This window comes from Lichenostomus cassidix, chromosome 2, assembly GCF_008360975.1.
Source record: "Lichenostomus cassidix isolate B80296 chromosome 2, HeHo_3.0, whole genome shotgun sequence".
NCBI lineage: Eukaryota > Metazoa > Chordata > Aves > Passeriformes > Meliphagidae > Lichenostomus > Lichenostomus cassidix.
This window is the reverse complement of record NC_139482.1, coordinates 29,729,925-29,748,268: the sequence shown is the minus strand read 5'-3', so window position 1 is coordinate 29,748,268 and position 18,344 is coordinate 29,729,925. Positions and strand designations below refer to the sequence as shown.

The window sequence follows — 18,344 nt, the reverse complement described above, 5'->3', positions numbered from 1 at the left end:
AAAATTGTCATGCTGCTATAATTCTGTGTCTGTGACTGTACCCGTGGCTGATGTCTGGCAGGCTTTAGCACAAAGCTAAATATTGTCAGCACTGCTGAAACAGAATGATGAAGCTTTATTCCTGGTAGCATGATAAAGGAGGGGAAATCATGGAATTGTAGAATCATAGAAAGGTTTGGGTAGGAAGAGACCTTAAAGATCATGTGGTTGCAACACCCTGCTTTCGGCATGGCTGCCACCCACTAAACCAGGTAGCTTTAGGGCCCACCCAGCCTGGCCTTGAACACTTCCCAGGATGGAGCATCCACAATTTGGCTGGGCAACCTGTTTCACTGTTCCACTGTTCCAGTGCTTCGTCACCCTCATAGGAAAGAATTTCTTCCTAATATCTACTCTAAACCTACTCTCATTCGGTTGAAGGCTATTACCCACTGTCCTATCCCTATATGCGCTTGTAGAAAGTCAGTCTCCAGGTCTCTTGTAGGCCTCCTTTAGGTACTGGAAGGTGCTGTAAGTTCTCCCTGGAGCCTTCTCTTCTCCAGAATGAATAAACCCAACTGTCTCAGTCTTCCCTAGTAGGAGAGGCGCTCCAGCCTTCTGGTCATCTTCATGGCCCATCTCTGACTCACTCTGACAGGTCCATGTCCTTCTTATGTTGAAAGTAAACCCTTACATATCCCCTTTTCCAGTCAATGGTAACTTCACCAGACTACAGACTTCTCAAATGTAGTGGATAGTGGCATAGTCACTTAATCTGCCTATTCCCTTGCCTCCCTGCAGAGGCATCTCATCAGATGCCATAGACTTGTGCACCTCCAGGTTTGCCTCGAACATATCTTCTCCTAAAGAAAAGCAGGTGGTTCTTCATTCTTCCAGTCCCTGTCTTTGCTTTCTGTGACTTGGCTGGTGTTGCTGGAGCACTTGTCAATCAAGACTGAGGCAAAAAACCCCATTGAGTACCTCAGCCTTCTCCATATGCCAGGTAACTAGGTCTTCTGTTTCCATCTAGTAAGGCACACATTTTCCCTAGTCTTTCTCTTATCACTGACATACCTATAGTAGTTTTTCTGGTTGTCCTTGATGCCCCTGGCCAGATTTAATTCTATCTTTAAATGTGTTAGCTTTCCTAACCTGATCCCTGTCTGCTTGAACAATTTCTCTGTATTCTCATCAGGCTGTTTGTCTGTGCTTCTACCCTCTGTAGCGTGAGTTTGTCCAGGAGCTGCTTGTTCATCCATGCATGTTTCCTTTTGTTTTTGTTTGACTTCCTCTTTGTAGGGATGCATTGCTCCTGAGCTTGAAGGAGATGATGCTTATTTTCAGTCCATGAAAAAATCATTTTCTTTAGAACCGCATCAGAACCCCAGTGCCAACAGAACCATCTGGATGGTAATTGGTTTGGTACATGTAGAAAAGTACTTTTTAGCAGAAACTGAGGACTGGTATCAAATTTAGCATCTCAGTGCTTTTCCATATTATTAACTGGTAACCATCCCTGATTATTAATGAAATGTGATCAGTAATAGTCCCTGTAAAAATTTACAGAATGTGTCAGATCTGCTTGTGACACTTCAGACAGTGACCGGATAGAAAATTCAGATGTGGTTATCTTTGGCAACCATTAGGTCCAAAGAATTTGCTTTTTTCCTTTTGCTCTGTCCAAACTGAATCATCCCAACCATATTTTTCTGGTGTTTTCTCTATTGCTCTTTACCTGAAATCACATAGAAGCATTGTGTTAAGTTGTCAACTTTTCCCAGCACACTACTCATATATTTTCACCCCAAATCCTGAAGAAAACTAACGAGCAACTCATCAGGATTTGATTGTATACTGGGCATGAATGTCTTGCATCCTATGGATTTTAGGGCCAGTGCTTTGGCCAGTGATGCAGAAGCAGATTATCTGCAATTGTAGGTAGTTTTTAATGGTAGGCTGAGAAGCTGAAATACAGGAACATAGAATTGAGCACCTTAATCTACGGTTACATATTTTTCTGTGTGATGTCAACAAAATTCAGTGACTTTAGGTCAGATCAATTTTGCTCTGGTTTCACCATGCAGTTCATGTAGAGCTTGCCAGAGAGCAGAAGTGATTCCTTGTGCTGCTGATTCTTCACCTTTCAGATTTCTTTACCTAATGGAGGGCACCTTATGGACATATGGGCCAAAGTCTCCCTGAGTTTGGGACTGCAGACTCCTGGGGATGAAGATGAGGGGGAGTGGAGGGGATGATGGCAAGGCTGTGGCAGCACAACATACAAATGCCTCATTGGTTCAAGGACTGACAGCCTCAGGAGGGGCTGAATGGGGTATGGTTAGGATAAGGTGAGCTCCAGAGGAGGGAAGACAGAGTCAGTAAGGCTTGGTAGTGCCTCCAGCACCCTGAGAGTAGAACAGGGCCTTCACATACCTGTGTATTTAATTATGGGAGCACTAACTTCAAGGAACTTGCACCCACATAAGTTTTTCCTTCTCTTTAAGAGTACTGTCTTGATCCATGTGGCCTCTGTCACCTGTGTGACACTAAGACATAGTGACAGATTGGCACAATATCCTTTTCCCTCCTCAGCAGCAACAGCAGTGCCATTAACTAGCATATGTGGATCTCTAATGTAAGAATTTGGAGGTCGGGATTTTGAACTGGTATAGTATAGAAATACCTATATCCCTCAGCATTGAAAGATCTATTTGCCTGGAAGAAAAGCCATTTATTGAAAAGAGCCTAAAGCTCTTCCACCTAAACATGAATGTTTTGTTATTGCATTTTAATTTTTTTCAAGTCTGGTCAGTGGCTAAGCTAAGGGTACAGACGTTATCTGAGAATATGTTTGTTATTTTATCCTGATGGGATATATTTTCCTTTTTTTACTTTAATTAGAAATATGTGAGTAGATATAGGAGAACAAGTCTGACAAACCTCAAACAATTATAGTTCTAAAGATTAGTTTTCTGACACTAAAAATAGTTGAAATTGTTGGTGCTTCTAATTTTCTGATAAGCTTCTTCACAATCAGAATTACTGCCTAAAGCTGTACAATTAGATGGTGTGCTCCCATAGCAATCCAATAATGTGAAGATTACTTCTGAAGTAGCTAATTCTTTTTTTTATTATTATTTCTGAATGCATGCATGCATGCAAATATGACATTTCCTCAAAAATAGTCAGAAATATATTTCAAACAGACAAACATTTCGCAATATTTTATTGCCAACCAGGATTCACGGGTTAAATGACTGTGAAGAAGAGTGAAGAAGAGATACTATAATTTATTCATGGATAGTCAGGTAGAATTTATTCACACATAGTAAATTAACCTATAAAGTCAAGAAGAGACGTACAAACTCAGCTGAGTAAGGAACTGAACAAACAGAAAAAAAGTGTTGACATGTTACATTTCAGTAGTTTGTGGGGAAATTAATTATGTATACCTGAGACATCCTGTATAATTTTACCCCCTAACATTTTTTCATACAAGTGAATAGAAGGGAAGATACCTGGCAATATATAGCCCTATTCCTGAAGAGCTCTGAGATGCAAGATGCCAGTCCCTGTTCTCAAAGCACTATTTGAATAGAGTATAAATGAACCAAATAACGCTGTTGTTTTCCCAAATGAGGCAATAAATGCTGATGTCTTGGAGCACAGAAACAGTAAATTTATTTTCACATTTGTGAAATAGCAAGCATTTCTTTGAATGCATGTCATTAAGGCTAAGTGAATGGTCTGTAACCAGACAGAAACAGGAGACCTACCCATTCAGAATTCGAGGGCTTAAGCTGTATTACTTAAGATAGAATCTCACAAATATTTTTGAATATTTTATGATCTTTAGGAATGAACACAAGTTCATCTATATGCTAGTTACATAACACTGTCACTCTTATGAAAATAGAAAGTGCTAAAACTTCAGCTCTGCAAAAGGTATAGCTGCCCACAGTGTTCCAGTTTATGGGTTCTGTCCTCCAACGCAATGAGCACTTTGGTCCCAGTCCAGCAAACAACTCATAGATCTGCTTAACAGTTTGCACGTGAATAACTGTCTCATGCTAAACTGCTACTATAGCTAAATAAGAGAATCACAAGGTCCTGATATCATAGATTACATCTCTTCCTCACTCTCTCTAGGAAATGTTGGCATTACACTTAACTTATTCACTGGGGTTTTATACACCGCCATTCATAAAAATTAGTCTATAATGTGCCATATTCCAGTAAGAGAGGACTACAAAATGGATAAGCAGATTTTTTTCCTCTTAGCAGTTTCTTTCAGGAGGAGATGCTTCTGGGAGCTTGAAGGGATTATTGGCCTTTGGAGCAGATACTAAAGGAGCCGTAGCTGCCTTCTCTCCACTAACTGTATATGATGCAATGAATGCTGGACATTACCTTAGTGGGAGGTGTTGCCTCTCCCTTTCTCACCTGTTTGTCAACCTTTGCAGAAAGGGTGAATGCAAAGCTTTTACTGTCTGTGCTGATTAGCAGATTTAGGCAGTTGCAGTCAACAAGACTTATGCTGCACTCATCCCAACACTGAGGCTGCTCCAGCATGCTCACCTTTAGAGCTTCCAAAAAAGTTCTGTCTGACCCAGCCAGGATTCTTGCCCGTGGCAATATGATTCCTCTTACCTCTCTTTTCCCCATGTTATTTGTCCTCTTAACATCAAAAACAGTTTGAAATCCACGTCAGGTTTGGCCTTTAATGACACATGAAGTAGTTTATCATCACATGAATTTGCTTTGTGATGCACATTATTATTACTAATACTTCATCAACATTTTGCACATCTCACATGATGAATGTGGGCTAGTGCATTATCCCATTTTCTGTGTGCATCATGAAGCTGCTCCCTTCAATCAGCATTGTTACAGTCTCAGTTATTTGCTTTCTTGCTATCTATCCATCCGTGTATAATACGACACATTTCCTACTCTCATCTCAGTATGAAAACACCAAAAGAATTCTTACGTCTCCAGAGCACCGTAGGTTACTTTTTACCTAAAACAATGTTCAGATGGCTGTCACAAAGAAAGTTAAAGTGAAATGTCAAAAGCTGTAAGGATGAAAAGCTGCACATGGTAGATACAAGATTCAGTGCACGGCAACTCCCTCTTAATAAACAAGCAAAGATTTATTGGAAGGAAAATTTCCCTGCATTTGAAATTTAACTGCCAACCATCCACATCCTACACATAACTGTCAGAAAGGATGTCTAAATCTGTCCTCATTTATAACATGTGTTGTGACAAGATTTGACAGTCTCTGAAAGGGCTATAATTGCCACCTAAACATCCAGCATTTTGTCAACTGCGATCATGTTTAGAGAAAGCATTTATTTCACTTTAAAAAAGCTAGCATTTTTTCTTTCTTCTGAATGAGATGACAGATTTTTATTTTTTTCTCTTCTCATTAGGGGTTGAAAGTCAGATTTAAGGATTTTTTTTTGTTCCTTTTTTCTTTTCAGTGTTTTTCCAGTGACAGAAGTTAGAACTTTTCAGACTAAAAGAATGATTAGCTTGAGGAAACCAATAGCAATTTAACAGAAAGGATGTCTACTGACACCACTGAAAATTTCTTAATGTCAAGCTGGTTTTGATAGGCACTCTCCTGAATATCACAATAGAAACCTAGGTCAAAAAGGGGGAAGAGTAACTCAGTATTTGCCATTCTGTTACTATGGATAAATGCTACATAGTGTTAATCTGTGCATATAGTCATCCTAATACGGCCGTAAACATTCATATGGGATAGAGATGGGAGCTGTTGGTGATATGCCCCCATCCCATAATGGAAGCTGTTGGCCTGAGAACTGAAAGAATGTTTTGGATGAGGGAAATGAGACCTGTCTCTTGGGCATTAACAGTCCATGTAGTCAGGATTGCAACCAATGCATAACCAATTAACTACCCTAATGGTTCAGTAGTACATGAGCTGTTACCAGGCCTATGACTTAATTGTACTTTCCTGAAGTACTGAGCACTAAAACTCCTTGCTACCACAGCAAACACTCCCCAGCAGTATTGCTTTAACTCAGCCTGGCAGCAGTCATGTTTTTTCTGTGTTTATTTACCAAAGACAATCCAGCAATTAAATTTTATTAACAGGAACATTGACAAAATTCAACAACAATCTGCTCTTTGGAGAGTGTGGCTACTAGAACTGGTACTTTTTCATACATGGTGGATGCAGTGGAGACTTGGCAGCAGGACTGCATGCAGACAAGTCTTGGGGGTCCCCAGTCCTGACTTGCTCATGCTTGCCTGGCCTGCCCTTGCCAGGTGCACTGTTGGTGAGAACAGTTTGTCACCTGGAACATCTGTACTGTGCAGTCACAGGGCTTTTGAGGAAAAACATGGTAAACTCTTCATCTGTTGGTTAGAGGGGCCAATATTGTACTAAACATTTCCTCCTGACTGGAGTTTGTCTAAGAAATGGATTGGGAAGCCAAAAGAAAAAGATTTGCTGGACAAAAGAGCATGAGCTTGCACTAAGTAACTTTCTCCACCTGTTCCAATCTAATTGCAATACTCCTACACATTATATTCTTCAGCTGGAAGTCAAGGCTCTCTTACTCTCAAATCACAACCATTAGTGGTTCCTTCTCACACAGTTAATTGTGCACAATGGGTGTCCACAGTGATGCCACACTACAAACCTGAATGAGAGGTATGATGGCCATATTGTGTAGTCAATCTAAAGATCTGTTGCAGTTCAAAAAAACCCCGGAGAGTCAGTTTAGAAATAGGAAAAGCCTCACAAACTATTAACTGCTGTTATCCAAATGCATTTTCCTTAAATGTGACTGAAAAGGACAGCCCAACATCTCCAACATCCACGAATGCTGCAAGGCATTTGGGAAGACATCAGAAGATGCCTAAAGGAAGAAAACCAATTTATGCCTCTATCAGCTTTTACAAGTTATTACAAGTCTCAGTTACACTGAGATACTGGCAGCCAGTACATTTTGTTAGGGGTATCCTTAAACAATGGAAAACTTACTTCATGAAGCAAGTAAGTAACTGATTCAGGTCTATGATCTGTTTATCTGGGCATACGAAATTGCTACTTCTGATTAATTTAGATTTGCTGAAAGTTAATATCTGTCCATAAATCAGACTCATTTGGAGCCATTTATAATGAGGGTATTGGGTGAGGTTGATTCTTTTCTTTTGTCTCAGATTATATATCCCTGATGTGTTGAGAACTTTCCAACATTCTTGTATTTCAGTGATGTTGCTTGCTTAGCAAAGCCAGCCTCCTACTCACATCCTCTGATTCCTCTGTTGTACATCACACTACAGAACTTTTGAGTTCTACCCCTAAGTGGCTGCCGGGGTCAGCAGAAGCTGGATGAGAAAATATTAAAAATACAGGGCAAATTTAGATACTGACATTGAGGTCAGATTTCCAGCAGCTCCAAACGCCTTTGCAGCTGAAGACAGATGCATCCTGAATGACCTAAAAAAGAGAAAATGGTAGAGGGAAGTTGGAAAAGAGAAATGCGTTTTTAAGAGGAGGGAATGGAAGTGTTTTCTGTGGGATGAGGGTAAGAAAGAATATCCTAGGACAAATGCAGAAAGCTTGGCAAGTTAAAAAAAAAGGATACTTGGCTGAGATTCTAGGAAAAAGGGTAAGGGAGCTCTTGACATGGAAGTGTACAAGAAGAGGTAGGAAATTTCAGGGAATCTTTAAAATGGATGGGAATGGCAAATGGCAGCAGCACACTGGGACCTCAAGAAGTCTGTGTAAATTGCAGTGCTCTGAATTTTCAGCAAATTCAACGTGAATGACAGACCCCCTTTGATGTCAGGTTTCAAACATTTGGAATTTATGGTCAGAAGTATTATCAACAAATATCTGTAAGGAGAATTGAATTTTTTTTTTTTTTTAAAGCATATATTTTACAAATTTTAAGTAAGTTGACTTTCTTATTGAAGGAAGGAAGGAAAGAAAGTTCTGCTCTCTACTGGTAAGCAACAAACAGCTTAAAAATTTGACTGAAGTTCATCTTTCTAATCAACTGTAACACCAGTGCAGTATTGCAATTAAACAGAGCATTGATTTTTCCCCTCCATCTTTTTGTTTTTATGATTCCTTGTACATGTCTACTAAATCAGACAGTATTCCCTGCAGTGGGAATACATCCTAGAGATGACAGCAAGCAGGAGTTTTTGAGATGTTCCTCCTGAGAACATTCCCACACTTTACTTTGTAAAGGTATGCAATTAGTATTAAAATGTAATAAAATGTAAGTATTAAAATGTAAGTATTAAAATGTAATAAATACTTCCAAACCTTTTCAGATGCTAGTTTGGAATTCCCTCTGGGGTGCTTGTGTCTGATTAGCAAAGTAGGAGAAAGAGAAACTGTTAGGTCCATGAACCTATGCAGGTGTCCAGGTCAAGAAGCATAATCAGTAAAGATCCTGTGTATCCTAAAATGTCATCCTCACTAGACTTAAATTAAGGGGATTGAACTTGAGTTCTAGTTTCCATCAAAATTTTAACTACATAGATATGAAAAGATGAAAAGAAACCTTAAAAAAATAGAGTGAAAATGCCATTCCCTACCCCAGGGGAGTTCTAATGGCTGTAGTCATTAATGACAGATAGTAGCTCTCCCTATGTTATGGGCTAATTAGTCTATTGCCAGAGACTTTAGTAATCAGTCCTTGCATTTTGCTTTTGTGATCAGAAACATATTATGCTCTTTTTTCTGAGTCACCCTTTTCTTAACACTGAACAGCAAGCATTTGGTTGTGAAAATAAGACTAAAATAGCTGTTTTGATGTTCAAATGGATGGAGTTGTGCAGCTCTGAATGCTAATAAGCTGCAGGTAAGGAATGTTTCCTCTTGTGGGAGTTTGCTCCAGCTAAAAATAACCAGATGACCTGCCCTCACCACAATAACATTGTGGAACTTGTTTCTCCTTGAGTGACTGAAGAGCAGGTGACACAGTCATACATTCTAAGGAAAAAAGAGGCAGTTTTTCTCATCTAGAAACTGGCTTAATGCTGGAATGCTATTAGTTATATACCTGATATGGGAAACTTGCTTCATGAATTTGCACATAAAAATCATTCAAACAGAAATTCAGTGTTCTCCAATTGTCCTTTGTAACAAAACACTGCTATATTGTTCGTGCTTTGCATTCTCTTGTGTTGTTATGATACAAAGATGCTAACTTTAAGTGAAATGATGCCAGTAAGCTAATGGCCATGAGAGGAGCACAGAGGGCCTGGCTTTAGCTGTCTGTTGGGAGAGCTACAGGAAGGATGTTTTGGTGCTTGTCAGAGGCCTCAGCTGAATGTCCTCGCAAGAAAGCTTCTCCATGTGAGATAAAGATCTTGATCTTGATTAAAAGAGAGTGAAAGGCTTGGTCTCTAATCTTTACAAATGTGTTGTAGAAGAGCAAAAGAGCTGGGAAATATGTAAAAAGACAACAATAAGATTTTCAGATTCAGAATGGGTCAAAAATAGATAAACAAACACTTAAATGAAAACATGTTTATCTCAAATGGCTATGTTTTTCGATTATGTTTGTTCCACATTAATTCCCTTATTACAGGATGACTTAGATGCTGTTTGAGAAAAGTTTTAACTTCTATGTACTAATTCAACTGCAGGGAGCACAGCTGTGGTTGTTTATTGTTCTTAAAGACAGTGATGTTGGTATTCTGTGACTATAAAAAGATGCCTATACAAATACACTGGCAACAAATTAATTCTGTTCTGCAGTTTTTCTCTCTAAGATTAAACTATTTAACTGAAAAATAATTAAATGGATACAAGATTTCAGTTCATCTTTATCACGCGCTGAGGGTTTTATGGGAAAGGTAATAAACAGAAAGTGAATATTTTGAATGCCCCATGTCACCAATATTAAATGTAATGAATTTAATTTTCTGTAAAATTCTCTATGTGCTGGATTTTAGAAAATAAAATATGTATCACAGAAAAGTAGATCAGCTGTGCCTTGTCAGACTTGAGAGAGGTTTTGCTTTACTGTTGCTCTCAAAAACCTCTAAAGGAGATGATTACACAACCTCCCATGACATCTATTTTAGTACTTAGTAATCCTTACCACAAGAGTAGCCTTGTCTAATTTAAACTTTCTCTGCTGCTGCTTTGCAGAAGGGCTGAGGCAGTTTGGTGACTCATTGTTACCTACAAAAAGAACAATTCTTTTTGCCTAGCAAAAAAAAAACCAACCAAACTTCAAAGCCACTATCTGACAATATGGCCTCTACACTGAGTTTCTGGGAACTATGAGTGAATATTGTGCAGACCATCAACTTATAAAGGATAACCCCTACAATATAGTTTCCTACAGACTGCCTGCACAAAATTTATATATTAATTCTGTCTTTGACAATACAGAACACAATTGGTTTACTGATGGCAACATAACCCACCCACCTTATTATATGAAAATAGACAAAGCTGTTGGTAAAACAACATAAAAAACTGCATACCTCAGTTGTGGTTTGAAGCACTGGTTATGAAAAGTTACATATAAAATAAACCGAATTCACCTAAAATAATTATGGGCTGTTCCTCTGGAAAATTGTGTATGGATATTTGAATTCCTTGTGTAACTTCTTCATTCCCCCAATTCCATCTTTCTCTCCATTGCTCCCTACAGTCATATGTAGAATGCAAGCTCCAAATCCCCACTTTTCATGATGTTTTGGATTCACTCAGGCACCCACATCAATGCCCTAACACATTCTCTTTAAAGCATTTAATATCACACATATTCAATATTATAGAAAATACAAAATATATATGCATCCAATTAAACCTGTTATCTCCAATATATCCTTTACTGGATAACAACATGTCCTATTTGGATTCTCTGTGATGAAGGTCGTAAGAAAGAGATAGGCTTTGCTTTCTCCAGAAATAATTTGAAGGGAAGCTTCTCTTTCTCATGTCCTCCAGGCATGAGTACATTCATATGGGCACCCTCTCTCACAGTTTAAGTTCCAGACTCTTTGTACAATCAGCAGTTCATTTGGGGAACAATTAATTTCTTTCCTCTTTACTGTAGTCTTTTACATATTTGGCTGGTCATTAAATGTCAGTGTATGAGCTTGTAGACCACAAGGATTTCTGAACTTATCCTGCTTCTCTGAGTTTTAACAACTCTTGGATATTTTCCCCTGTAACAGTCACTAAGCCATTCTATTTAATTAAGAATCATATTTTCTAAAATCAATTATCCTGTACAGAGTCACTGTCAAGCCTTCAAATACAAATCCCATGTAAATGTATATATTTTTTCAACTTTTCTGGAATTTTACCTGCTTCACATAAAACTAACTGCAACTTTTGATTAAATATAACTTATTTCCTTCAGGTGTAAATGCCTGTTTTTCCAAGAATGTTTCTGCACTCTTCTTTGAAGACTGGAATTAAATAAAGTGACAGGCATTTTAATTTTTAAATGTAAAAAGTCAAATGATGATCCTGACCCCTCAGTGGTCATGCCTAATAAGCCTTCTTTCATTCAGACTCAATAGCAACTGCCAAAGTTATTTGAGATTTTTTAGAAGGAATTTAATATACAAATTTGTTCCAGTGTGAACTCTGAGGACAGTAATTACATTACGCACACATTCAAACAGGATCTTCCTGCAAACACAGCAAATATAAAAGGGACTGAAGGGAGGAAAATAAAAGGCTGGAGATTTTGCAGTTCCAAGTATGATTTCTTGGAAGTGATGGACTCCCCTTGGAAGTATCACAGTCAGATATGATAGTGTTTCACAAACAACACAGAGCTGAACAGGCTTTGATTTATTTATATGAACAAAAACATTTTAAAAACTGTAAACAAATAACCTGATAAAGTAATTAGTCATGCAATATAGCATTGCTCTTCCATAGTTTATTTTCATCAGTCATATTAATCACTGCAGAGTGGATGCATTAAGGGTGACCCAAGGTTAAAGCAAAGGATGCAAAATAATGACCTGGAGCTGTAGCCTATAACATGAAAAACTTTTTTTTTATGATTCTGAGAGAGCCTGTTGTAGGTTTCAGCATCAACTTCATTTGAGTCTATTTCCTTTTTAATCAGTCTGTCTTTGATCATGGTGATGTTTACTTTGCATTAATTTTATCTGCCTTTAGAGGTAATGTAACTGTGATAAGAGCCAATTAGTTTTGCACCATCAAGAAGGACAATGAATTGTGACTTGGCAAAACAAAGATAAAATTAACCATTTGCCTAAATGGTACTGTTCATTGTTGTTTTCTCATAAGGCTTCTTCTGTAATGTTCAGCTCCATGAACAAAATAACTCAGGATATGCAAGTTTACCCAAAGTGTAAAGTATTCTGAAATGAACACTACACGACTGTGGCAACATGGTGCAGTAATTCAATGTGCATTTTCCACAAGTCATTAGATCTGTCCAAAGATTGTATTTCACACACATGAATAAGTGATGCAGTGAGGAAAAAGTGAGCAGTCCAGGTGGTGAAGGCTTTTTAAATAAGAAGTAAATTGAATTGGGTGGGGAATGCTTCATACCAACTGTATGAAGTTAAATGGGCAAGTGCCAGATTGCAACTGGGTCAGGGCAACCCTGCATGTATGGATAGTTCGGGGAACAAGACACTGCAGCACCCCAGAGTGGGATCTGAGGGTCATCGTCAGTGGGAAGTTGAATTTGAGTCAGCAGTGCCCTGGCAGCCAGGAGGGCCAACCCTGTCCTGGGGGGCATCAGACACAGCATTGCCAGCTGGGCAAGGGAGGGGGTTGTCCTGCTCTGCTCTGCTCTGCTCTGCTCTGCTCTGCTCTGCTCTGCTCTGCTCTGCTCTGTACTGGGGCAGCCTCACCTCAAGTGCTGGGGCCAGCTCTGGGTGACACAACATATGAAAGACATGAAACTATTAGAGGGTGTCCAAAGGAGGGCTACAAAGATGGTGAAGGGCCTTGAGGGGAAGCCACACGAGGAGGGAATGAGGCCACTTGGTCTGCTCAGCCTGGAGCAGAGCAGACTGAGGGGAGATCTCACTGCAGTTAGAACTTTCTCATGAGGGGAAGATGAGGGACAGACACTGATGTCTTCTCTTTGGTGACCAGTGACAGGACCTGAGGGAATGGAGTTACTATATCTGAGGAAAACACACACCCAAAAGGAACCGTAAGTATGCTGAAGGAGAAGAGCAGAACTCAAATTCATATTGAGAGATTAGCAGGGAAACTTGATTAAAAAATATGAAATACAATTACAAAAGTAAAAAAACTATGCTTGGGCAAGAAGAGCACAAAAATACAATATTCCAGTAAAGTTAATTTGAAACAAGAGCGAAGAGTTATATCCTATTAGGAAGTGAGCATGAGTTTGCAGTTTCATGCTGCTATGAAAAAGCCAAACATCACACTAGAATCAATTAACAACAATAGAAACTGCAGGAGATCTGGCACAATTCCTGTTCTGTTCAGACAGATTGATTAGATCACCTCCCAAGGTTGCCTCTACTCCTCTTTATAATGCTGCCAGATGCAGTGTTATAATACTTACTTTTATTTCAGCAAAATAACTTTCCTTTAAATCATTGAGATTTTGATTTAAGGTTGAAATGTTCAGAAGACCTAAGTACCCAACTACTACAGAATTCAGAAATGTTTGGATGCTGATGGTAACTGAGCAGTTCCTGAGATGTCAGAGAATATTAGTAAATGCATAATTCCAGAAAAAAAGATCAGTCACTTCTTAAAGTGAGTCAAAATATTCTCATAACTAATACTTGAATTAGCTCAGATGTTGGGGTTTTTTTGTTAATTACCTCTATTTGTGATAGACTGCTGCAGCCCAATTCACAACCCAGATTCTTCTCTTTTGGGAATTCACTTTTGCTTTTCTGTAAGGCTAACAACAACTGCATTTTGATTGGATTTTTCTCTGTTTGAAGCCTGTGTTTTCCTGATAACTCCCGCTGCTTCAGAGAGACATTTCCACCTCTGTTTGTATTCTATATCTAAAACAAGAACTTGGAAATACTCAGGTCCATCTTTATTGAAACAGCTGAAGTCTCTCATGTTTCAAATATTTATTTATTGTTCAAAAAGGATATTTTGGAATTAAACATGTTTTTCAAAAGATCTTTTTGAATTTTTATGTACCAGCACCTTTAATATCTTTAAAATAGCACTGGGACCTGTTAAAAGCCTAAACATTTAAGGGAAAATAGTCACATTTCATAGCAATTATAAATACAAATTGTTAATCAATCAGAGAAACAAAACCAAAAAAAAAGGAGAATCAATCCACAAAACTGTCCTGTCAAAATAAAACCTGTCATAATTTCAACTAACAGGCAGATAAGGTCTATTATAGTTTCTCATTTTCATAACAGAGAACACAGGATAAGTGCAATGGATAGCCTAATTCTAAGAGCAGTGATCTGGACAGGAGATAGCATAGTGTTTCTATACTGATGTTTAAAGGAGAGCAGGGAAAGCTGTCTCAGGTTTTAAACCTCATTTGTTCTTTTTGAATACAGGGTGATTTTTTTTCTAAATTTCAATCAGAGACATGGAAAACGAGTCTGCTCAAAGAATGAGGCTTCCTGTTAGCACATTTGGAAATCTATTTGGAGACATTCAACTCTGGAGGAATTCTGCAGCACTGGAAAAGGTACAGTGGTAGCTATAATAATTTTGTTTAGCACAAGGGGAGAATGAGAGAAAGATGGATAGTTGTTTTGTTGACTTGAGTTTAGTTTATCTTTCTGACAGTCTATTTCTTGTTATCGATGACTAGTTTCTAACATGCTTTTGTAGTAGTCTGAATTCAGGGAGTTAACAGAATATGAGAGGTAGGGAATGAGCACGACAGTTAAAACTGTAGAAGAGTATAAAATTAACTACCAACTTACTTTAAAGCAATTATTTTTTCCATGGAAATTTGTACCTTTCCTAATTAGCCTCCTTTAAAAGATAATTTCACTCTGTTCTTCATGTAGTAATAGAAATATTGCCATTTCAGCAGTTAAATCAGTAGGATTTTACACAGTTTTGATGAGTCATAGTAATGATAATTCAAGAAAATAATTGTAATTAATATTAATGCTTAGAGTGGTTTTGACCTACAACTGAGTGCTTTAAAATGACTGTGCCTTAAACAAAACCAGCTCTGGATGCCTTAACTTCTCCATAAATATAACTGCAGGAAAATCCAATCCATGGTAAATCATGTTTTACCATCATGCTTTCTGCTGTGGGGGTGGTGATGTTTCTAACACATTCCCATGTAGACACAGAACTTCCATAACTGAAAAAGTACCACTTAGAGCTTGTACTCAACAACCTAAACTAGCCCATCTTCTTTTTTTGTTGTATGTGTTTTTTGAGGAATAAATTGACAGTATGTCTAGCCATGCAAGAAGGTATTCATCTAATGGACCTAATTTCTGAATCTGGAAAAAAGAGATGGAAGAAACCCTGATAATGAAGTCCTTTTGAGCCAGAAGCCTGAGAGCTCAGGATTTTGCATATTTTCACAACAAAAATAAAACCAAAAAAAGATGAACCTCAGGAGGCTGCTATACCATATCAAAAAATTTTAAAGCATTGAAACTGAACTGCCAACCTTTTCTAATGCACCACTTCAAGAACTGGTGGTGCTGTCAGTGCTCAGTAGGCATGAGAGCAGAAAGAGAACAGGGATTTTGAAAAGAGAGATGATTGAAGTGGATTAGGGATCTTGCCATGACTTAAATTGGCATAAGTGAAAAAAAAGAAAAATACATGAAAGCTTGTTTTAGGCTTGTTAGAACTTGCTTTAGGCAGAATTAGTGGAAGACCCACACCTCTTGAGGAATGTCTTTTTACATGTAAGGTTTGAAACAAAGCCAAGTTGCATGCACTCTTAAAAACCAACATGCACTCTTAAAGAAGAGGGAAAGTCTTTTAAGCATTCACAGCTATAACTTAAACAAGTGGCACATTTTTGCTTAGCAAATGGCTCTGAAAATGGAGATACTACTGCTCCTTCAGGTGTCTGGTGCAGCCTTGCATCCAGCCACTCTGCCCCACGGGGGAAGCATTAGAGTGCAGCACATCCATGTGGGTCTTGGTTGCTTCTGCACAAAGACCAACAACGTAGCTTCAACCACCACAGTCTGCAGGGCCACTCTGGGTAGCAAAGGATGTTCCCAACTGCTGGGGAGGTGAGAACCTTCTGAGGAAGAAGCTAAATAATGGCAATATTCTGTAAATGTCTGAACTGAGTTTCTTACTCTGTCTTTTGGAGACTAAAGGATGTTTTGCAGATCCATCAGGATCGAGTTAATCAAACACCTACTGTTTGGGATTTGGCAGTTGCATGCATCTTGCCAAGAGTTACAGAAGCACTAGCAATTAGGTTAGATTTTAGGTATCCCCAAGTGCCAGTTTGATGTCCATGTCTCTCTAGTCTGTGTGGATCATGTACAGACTAATATGCCTTCAAACAGAGTAATACTTAAAATGAAAACACATATTACTGTGAAAAAATAAAATTCCCTTACTTCATTTAAAGAACTTAGATTGTGTGCAAGGATTTCAATGGTCACCCACAGAGAGTTTCTGACTCTTAAAATGAAAAATAAGTATGTAAATTGCTGGGACTGCTTCCCATATTCACTTGCAGCAATCTATTATATTCCTTAGTCATCACACTCATCTCAATTAGAGATGAGCTTGGGATTGGTTATCTATGAATATGCAACACTGCATTTTGAAATAGACATAGCTACCCAAAAACTTGAATTCACCTTCATAAAGCTATTTAAATTAAAAATAAGAAACTATCTTATCAGCAAGACCTATGTTATATAACAGGCTTGGATCAGCTATACTGCATACAGTGACATGGCTCCTTAGATGCTCCCCTAACCCCTAAATATTTAGTCACTTTTGAAACCAATATTTAGCTTTGGAATATTTAGCTAATTTTAGAAATACTGAACATCATCCAAAGTATATTGTCTGAATTACTGTCCCACAAGGATTTTAAGACAAAAAAAAAAATCAGTCTAAGTTGGGGACCTTTCCCACTTTAAACCAAACAGCTGACCTATGGTAAACCTGCATGTTGGTTAGGTAGAGCATATGCACATCTGTTCCCACCTCGGTTAATGGTGCTGGAGTTAGTGAGTCTGATGTGGCCACAGCTGAAGTCACAGAATGTTTTGTCACTGGATCAGTTACAGCAGCATGGGATTGCTTCCTATTGAATGAATTAAAATAGAAAAAAAAAAATCAGCTTATACATCAGTTTCCTTCTTGATAATTTTAATTCCTTCTCTGGCTTCTACTTTCAAAGTATGCCAAATTAATACTCTTCTACCTAACTTTGAACATTTTCTTTTAATTGTACTTCTTGTCTTTCTATTTACTAAACCAGAGTTTAGTAAATAGAAAGTTTTAAATTTTAGATTTTCCAGCTGAAAATCACAGTTCTTGATTATTGTTGCATTTCAAATGTATATGCCTGAAGCATCAGTATGGTATGTCACTTGGGAACGCTATTAAAATTCTTCATATAGCCCAGGTGTAAGTAGGAGGAAAAGGCAATCTGTTAAGTTTTCCTTATACATTACACTGAATAGTATCCACTGAGTCTCTCAGTTGTGAGTTATACTGTCAGTCCCAGCAATTACATCCTGTTAATATGAAGGATGGACATTCCTTTCCCTTGGCTTTCTTTGCATGTGTAATTGAACACCAAAGTCATCAGTCTGTAAAAATAACTTCTCTGCAGAGAGCAGAGTAACCTGGCCTGACTCCCAGCTGACCATGCCTTGAGCAGAAGATGAGACTAGAACCCTCCAGGGCTTTTCCTTTCCAGAATGAATTATTTTATGATCTGGCATATCCTGAGCACCAGAACCTTCAACAGTAAATAACGCAGCCAGGGGCTGAAAAAAGGGTGCATACTGCTCAGGAGCAGCAAGCAACATCAAATACTTGAAGCAGCTATAGCAAGTAGAGAAAACTTACATATATATATATAATATATATATATTAGAGAAAACTAATTTATTATTTACTGACTGGTTTGGCCCAAAATATGATAACAGAAGAATTGCAGAGGTGTTTTAGAGTCAGGATCAGGCTTTTCCCAGCCATCTCAGATTTACAGAAAAGACTAATCTTTAGGAAAGTAAAATTCTAGTCATACCCTCTAAAATCCATTTGGTCAGTGACATGGTTATAAGAAGAAAAATATTTTTAAAATCATAATAACTGTTACCACAGCTTTATTTGCTTTCTCTTTCAGTATTTATAACATTGCATTTACAAAAGGGTGATGATCACTATGCTTCTGCTAAGCCTGCATTTA

At 38.2% G+C, this 18,344-nt stretch overlaps 1 protein-coding gene across 3 annotated transcripts in view; it reads left to right on the top strand.

Moving 5' to 3' along the window:
* The window catches only part of SNX13 (sorting nexin 13), a 112,283-nt gene that overhangs the window by 7,006 nt on the left and 86,933 nt on the right, over positions 1-18,344 (top strand). For 2 of the 3 annotated variants that reach the window (XM_085050858.1, XM_085050856.1), the window contains exon 3: positions 14,549-14,654. In XM_085050858.1, the coding sequence (XP_084906984.1) occupies positions 14,549-14,654 (106 nt within the window). Of the gene's footprint in view, positions 1-14,548; positions 14,655-18,344 lie in introns of those variants that run through there. The other variant, XM_085050857.1, reaches the window with a different exon arrangement.